A 7,244-nucleotide genomic window follows, 5' to 3' on the forward strand; every position below is an offset into this window, starting at 1 on the left:
TGGCTGGCGCCTTAGCGAGTTGAGCTATAGGCGCTGAGCCTATTTTTTAAAAAATTTTATTTATTTATTTATTTTGAGACAGAGTCTCAAGCTATTGCCCTGGGTAGAGAGGTATGGGGTCACAGCTCACAGCAACCTCAAACTCCTGGGCTTAAGTGATTCTCTTGCCTCAGCCTCCCAAGTAGCTGGGACTACAGGCACCTGCCACAACACCTGGCTATTTTTTGGTTGCAGTTTTCATTGTTGTTTTAGCTGGCCCAGGCCAGGTTCGAACCTGCCAGCCTCAGTGTATGTGGCTGGCGCCCTATCTATTGAGCTATGAGTGCTGCCAGGCAATGTATTTTAAAAGAAGTTTTCATGGGTACATGTGAAATTTACTAGGTGTAGAATATAAATGTCTAAACACAATAACTAAGAAAATGCTGTGAAGACTATGTTAACCAGTTTGATGAAAATATTTCAAATTGTACCCTGTGATTACATTAATATACACAGCTATGATTTAATAAAGATTTTAAAGTTTTCATGTGATATACAAACAGTAAGGTGCATATATCTCTCTCGCTTTTTTTTTTTTGCAGTTTTTTGGGGTGGGGCCGGGCTTGAACCCGCTGCACCTGGTATATGGGGCCAGTGCCCTACTCCTTGAGCCATAGGTGCCGCCCAGGTACATGCATCTTAAATGCCCAACTTGACTTGTTTTACAAAGTGAATACACCTGTGTGACCACCATGCAGTTCAGTGTCACTAGAGCATTTCCTGCATCTCAAAGGCTCTCTTGTGCCTCTCCAGTCATTACCCTCCCTAAAAGAACCACTCTTCTTTCTACTTCCATCATCATAGGGTACTTTTGCCTGTATCTTTAAAATTATTTCTGCAGGCTGGGCACAGTGGCTTACATTAGTAATCCTAGCACTCTGGAAGGCTGAGGTGGGAGGATCACTTGAGTTTAGGAGTGGGAGACCAGTCTTAACAAAAGTGAGACTCCATTTCTACTAAGAAAAAAATAGAGGCTGGGTATGGGGGCTCACACCTATAATCCTAGCAGTCTGGAAGGCTAAGGCAGGTGGATCACTTGAGCTCAGGAGTTCAAGACCAGCCTGAGCAAGAGCGAGACCCTGTCTCTACTAAAAATAGAAAAACTAGCTGGATGTGGTGGTGGGCATCTGTAGCCTTGGCTATTCAGGAGGCTGAGGCAAGAGAATCTCTTGATCCCAAGAGTTTGAGGTTGTTGTGAGCTATAATGACACCACTGCAGTCTACTCAGGGCAACAGAGTGAGACACTATCTTTCCCAAAAAATAAAAATAAAAGATAAAATGATTTCTATATATTTTATCCAGCATATCCATGTATTTGGAATTGGTGGTCCATCTTACATAGGATTTCTCTGTGTCGTTCCTGGTTGGAATCTTGGCTCTGAAACTCTAGTTCTATATGTCCAGTGCCTACAGTTCAATTCTTCGATCCTTTCATTCTCTGCTTTAAAAATTCTATGGCGTCACTGAGGCTTGACTGAGGTGATGGACAGGAGAGCCTGGAAGTGCCATGACACATTCTGAAGCCTGTATCAGGCACACTGAGTGCCACTGCCCCCGCCCCTGTTGAGAGGGGGCTGCAGGAGGTTGGCTTCCTGTGGATCTTGAATGCCAGAATATGGAGGGGGTCTTAACTGGCTCAAATATCCTTGATTTGTTCCTGCTTCAGCCAAATCATTCCTTTATTCCATGATCCCAGGTCCGGTTTTCTTCATGGATGACTTTCCCAGGGAGCCTTCAGAGAGATGGGGATAGGGGAACGGGAAAAAGAGAGAATGTCCAGGTGCTGGAGAGGAATGCCTTCGCCTCCTGGCTTCTCTTCTTGACCTGGTCTCTGCCATTGCTTGCTGTAAGACTGGCCAGTGCGTTCCCTGGCATATAAAGAGGGTTGGACTAGATGGCCCCAGAGGGCATTCTGTGGCCCCAGAGAGCCTGCCTGCTCTCTGTTTCTGGGGGTGTGGGTATTTTTCTGGGCCTATCAGACTCTCTGTGGCTCAGTTTCTCTTTCTGAGCTCCTCAGTCTTACCAAATCTCTCACTACCTTGTCCCCGCCCCATCAGTTTCTGATTCCCAGCCTCTCTGTCTCTCAGTGGAGTGTCTCTCTCTGCCTTTGTGATCCCCTGACAATGGGAGGTAAAAATAGCCCAGGGACCGTGCTGTGGAGATAAAAGGGAATTTGCCTTTTGTGTCCTGTGGCCAGGCTGGGGGGGCTGTGACACGTGGAGATTGCTGACATAGCTCTCCTCTGCTGACCTTGACTGTGGCAATAAAAGGGGTAGCACAGCTCCCTGTCCTCACCGTGCTACTGAGGTGGGTAAATCAGGGCTGGGGCTGGAGCTGGAGGGAGGGCAGGAGGCCGGATGGTGGGTAAGCGTGCCTATGGGTGGACAGGAGTCTTCTGCACCTGTAGAGAAGGATGCTGTGGTGTCTGAGGGTGTGTGTGCTGGGCGCTCACCCAGGGAGGCAGAGGTGGGGAGTCCAGAGGAGTTACTTAGTATCTAGTCTTGGGGGTTGGAGGATCATACCCCGTTTGCATCCCCCAGCTCTACAGTCCTCTCATCACTGCCATCTTCCAGTGCCTGCTGCCTTGGGTCACCTTGAACCTCCAAGACTTCCAGCCTCTCCTCCTCCACCTCTCAGTGCCACCACCATGATGGATGTGAGTGAACTTGGAGAGTCAGCCCGCTACCTCCGCCAGGGCTACCAGGAGTTAATGAAGGTGCACACTGTCCCATGGGATGGTAAGTGAGGGCAGAGGGGAGAAGAATATCCTCAGAAGTTCTTAAAGGCTCAGACCAGGGGTGGGGAAAGGTGGCTCTCAGCTTAGGGCCAAAGGGCCTGACAGTTTTAGCCGTGGACTGGAGGCTAAAATCCCAGGGACCCTGTGTGTTATACTGGTTCTGTGCATAAGCCTTGGTTTGTTCCTCTGTTAAATGGGATAATACGACCTACCTCCTAGATATGCAGTCTCTGAGGACTCAGGCTGGAGCCTGACACTTCTGAGATGAGACTGATCCACATGTGCAGGCTGCCTCCACATGTCCACAAGACCTGTGCTGGGGTTATTTTTAGTGCCTTCCACAGAGCTAAAGCCACTGTTTATTAGGGGCAGGAATAAAGGCTGTGCTATTTATGACCTGCTTTGCTCACAGGACAATAATAACAATAGGCAGTGTGTATCAAGTGCTTTTTGTGTGCCAGGCTCAGAGCAGATGACTTTCCGTGCATCAACTCAGCAGCCTGGGGAGGTGGGGACCAGGGCCAGGCCTAGCTTCATACAGGTACAACCTCTGCAAGTGCACAGGGCACCAGCTTAGAAGGGCATTGTGCTTGATTTAATGCTCTGCTGTTGCCACTTTGAAATTTTAATAAGTTTTTAACAAGGAGACCCACGTTATCATTTTGTATTAAGGTCTGCAAGTTATGTAGGTGGTCCTGACTGAGACACTTGGCAGAGCAGGGAATAGAACCTGGTGATCTGCAGCCTGAGTCCATGCTTTTAACTATCCTGGAATCTGGACTCTGGGGTCAGCTGGCCAGGCAGGAAAGAGCACAGGACACAAAATTAAGAGGCCTGAGCCAGGTGTGGTAGCTCACTCCTGTAATCCTAGCACTCTGGGTGTCTAAGGCGGGAGGATCTTTTGAGCTCAGAAGTTTGAGATCAGCCTGAGCAAGAGTGAGACAATGGTCTCTACTAAAAATGGAAAAGTTAGCTGGGCCTAGTGGTAGGTGCCTGTAGTCTGAGCTTAGGAAGCTGAGGTAGGAGGATTGTTTGAACCCAGGAGTTTGAAGTTGCTGTGAGCTACTGAGGCCACAGCACTCTAGCCTGGGGAACAGAGTGAGACAAAAACAAAAAACAAATTGGGAGGCCTGGGTTTGATCTTCTGTGAAATAGGGGGGGCAGGGCCTCCCAAAGAACTATGTGCCTGATGTTGAGGGGCTGCTTGATTTGAGACCTAAGGAGACTCCCGTAATGCTCTGCATTTGACAGAATAGGCCCAGAGAGAATGATGTTCCTGAGATCACAGGGCAAATATGGCCCAAGCAGGGATCTGGACCCAAATGTGTAATCTGGACTGTTACTCCAATGAGGGAATCATTAAGGCTATCTCTAGGGACCCTTCCTCCTCTGCCCTTCCAGGGTCATGGATTGAGAGGATTCTTCACTGGGACTCCTGTGTCGTGGCAGAGGCCTACTGAGGGGGGCACAGCACCACAAACAGGGCTTAGGAGCCCCAGCTGTCCAGACCCCTGGAGGTGTCTCAGCCCCTCTCAAAGTCCCATGGTCTCTCTGTAACTCAGGAAAGAAGCGAGTCTGGGTGCCGGATGAACAGGACGCCTACGTGGAGGCCGAGGTCAAGTCTGAGGCTCTGGGGGGCAAAGTCACCGTGGAGACCAAAGACCAGAAGGTTCAGCTCCCTCTTTCCTGAGATTAGCGCCTCTGCCCCTGGGGGCTTCTGGCCACCAGGTTCCACACTCTGGAGGAAGGGGGTCTGGGAGTGTGTGAGTGGGGGTGAGAGGTGAAGTCCTTCCTATTCACTACGTGACCCAGCCAGCCTCTCTGGTAGGTGCTGATGGTGCGCGAAAGCGAGCTGCAGTCCATGAACCCACCCCGCTTCGACCTACTGGAGGACATGTCCATGATGACACACCTGAACGAGGCCGCCGTGCTGCACAATCTGCGCCAGCGTTACGCTCGCTGGATGATCTATGTGAGCCTTGCCCTCGCGGTTTGAGCGGGGTTGGGCGGGGCCAGAGGCGGGGCCATAGCGGTGGGGCGTGGCTGTGAGTGGCAGGAGCAGGGCCAGCATGGGCCAAGCCCCTCAGCTATGGGGCTTTGAAGGTGGGGCCGCGGGCTGGTGGCAGAAGTAAGGGATGAGGCCAGGACAGCCACAGAGGGTGTGGCATGGCAAGTCAAGTGGCTCCTAGAGGAATATTGCAGGGGTCATGGTGTTGTAAAGACTGAAGCCTGGGATGGGAACTTGGAGGCCCACCAAAAAAACCCAACTGATATACTCTTTCCTCAGACCTACTCAGGCCTCTTCTGTGTCACCATCAATCCCTACAAATGGCTCCCGGTCTACACTGCCGCCGTAGTGGCCGCTTACAAAGGAAAGCGCCGCTCTGAGGCCCCGCCTCATATATATGCGGTGGCAGATAACGCCTACAACGACATGCTGCGCAGTAAGGGCCACCTCCGCTTCGCTCCCCAACCTGTCCCTCCACTTACACGCCCTCCTTTGGATGCTGCTGAACACTCTAGAGCAGCCATTCTGTCTCTTAACGTGGGAGCTGGCCTTCCCATTTCTGGCCCTGGGTGGTGGTGGTGGGGATTGCTCCAGGGCCAAGACACCCAAGGGGTTGTTCCACGTGTGGCTGATCCTTCACTTGCTGACTTCTCTATCCCCTCCCCTTCCTCCAGACCGAGAGAACCAGTCCATGCTGATCACGTGAGTGTGGTGAAGCACCGGTGGGGTAGGAAATGCTGGCCATCTAGCAGCAGGAGGGCAGGAACAAAACCTTTTCCCGTTATTGACTCAAAAGTGCTCAGGGCAGGGCTTTTACCACCTATAGCTAGCGTCCCTGCTGAAGCTAAATCAGGCCTGAGGCCTGCCCCATTCGGGCAGATGTATTTTGGGGTCAGGGGCAGGGATGGATGCTCAAGCACCAGAGTGGTCACCAGCTTAGACACCCCCTCTTCCCCTGGGCCTGGAATCATGCACCTGATCTTTTGGGAAATTCTAATTCTGGGTCAAGGACTGATGGGAGATTCCCTTCCCCTTCCTCCTCTTCACCATCTCTTTACATTGGATCTATCTCTGATCCTTCCATTAGCTCCATTGGAAAATGGTAGAGTTCTTACATGCCAGGTTATGCCCAGCCAAGCCAGCACGGATGTGTGTGTGTGTGTGTGTGAGAGAGAGAGAGCAAGCAAAGGCTTTTAACAGATAAACCTGAGTTCATGTTCTCATGTTTCCACTCCCCAGTGTATGTTCTTGGGTAACTGAGCCTCACTAATAAAACCAAAACAAAACTACCTACCACACAAAGTTGTCAGTCAGTACCTGGCACAGCAGGGACAGTCACTCACAGAATGTTGGAGATCCATTTCATTATCCATAAAATGGAGATGTTAACGGTTTCTGGGGCTTAACTGAGCCAATGGAGGAAGAGTACTTGGCCAGAGCCTGACACTACGTGCTCAGCAAACAGTGGCATGATCGTGTGTGTTATCTCACAGGGACGGTGGGCTACCCTGGCTTGCTTTGTAAACAACTCAACACCTCTCAGGGTTGATCTCTCCCTGGGTGTTTTGAGTTGGGGATCCTGAGTTGAGAGGAAGGGGAAAAAGGGGATTCTGCTTGAGGGGTGGGGTATTGGGGGTTGAGGGGAATTAGGCCAGACGGGCATTGGTGACTCATGTTTGTGTCGTCCAAGCGGAGAGTCGGGGGCCGGTAAGACGGTTAACACCAAGAGGGTCATTCAGTACTTTGCCATCGTCGCTGCCCTGGGAGACGGGCCAGGCAAGAAGGCCGTAAGACTTGCCCACTCGGGCACCGCCCCCCACTGCTTCTCGCTGTTTTTCTTTTCTTTCTTCCCCTCTTTTTTTTTTTTTTTCTTCTTTTTCTTTTTAAAAATTTTACTCCCCAGCCCTGCCTGAGCCTCCCACCCTGCTGGGGGACTCTGGCCGGAGCAAGGCTTGACCAGAAAGGCTGTGGCCACCTCTGACGTACTGTGTACCTCAGTTCTGAGCCTTCCTCAATGTTCCTGTCTCCAACAGAGAGGGGTGGGACCACATCACTACTCTTAAACTTTTTTCCATTGTGACTTTATATTTTGAAAGAGTATACTATTAAATAGACAGGCTGCTTTTACTAAGAAGTGATTGTTTTCTTAGTTTTCATGCACCAAAGACAGTTACCTGCTGCCAATCAGGAGCCGTCTCTGGCCACAGAGACTGGCCAGAGCAGAAGGCACTGGCATTTTCAACAACTGGGTTGGTGGGGCAATTTTGCGCCCTATAATTTCTGTATAGTTTTTAGAAAATTTCCAAACAATAGGGGCACAGTTTTTTAAATTTTGTTTTTGTTTTTGAGGTACAACATTCTATTTCTAGCCTAAGGGCCAGCTGTTCAGGGCTCTGTGGCTACCCCCAAAGGAGCTTCTTTTCTTTCCAGAAGCCCAAGGCCTCCCCCCCCCCCCCCCC

The 7,244-nt window shown here is 50.7% G+C and overlaps 1 protein-coding gene across 1 annotated transcript in view; it reads left to right on the top strand.

The window, feature by feature from the left end:
• The first annotated feature begins 2,672 nt into the window (after positions 1 to 2,672).
• Positions 2,673 to 7,244, top strand: part of MYH7B (myosin heavy chain 7B) — a 23,401-nt gene continuing 18,829 nt past the window's right edge. The window contains exons 1-6 of the mRNA XM_012804143.2: positions 2,673 to 2,778; positions 4,340 to 4,446; positions 4,606 to 4,749; positions 5,065 to 5,221; positions 5,460 to 5,487; positions 6,476 to 6,572. Coding sequence (XP_012659597.1) covers positions 2,688 to 2,778; positions 4,340 to 4,446; positions 4,606 to 4,749; positions 5,065 to 5,221; positions 5,460 to 5,487; positions 6,476 to 6,572 — 624 coding nt within the window. The 5' untranslated portion in view covers positions 2,673 to 2,687. The remainder of the gene's footprint in view (positions 2,779 to 4,339; positions 4,447 to 4,605; positions 4,750 to 5,064; positions 5,222 to 5,459; positions 5,488 to 6,475; positions 6,573 to 7,244) is intronic.

This window comes from Otolemur garnettii, unplaced genomic scaffold (genome assembly GCF_000181295.1).
Source record: "Otolemur garnettii isolate 467f Iridium unplaced genomic scaffold, OtoGar3 scaffold00025, whole genome shotgun sequence".
NCBI lineage: Eukaryota > Metazoa > Chordata > Mammalia > Primates > Galagidae > Otolemur > Otolemur garnettii.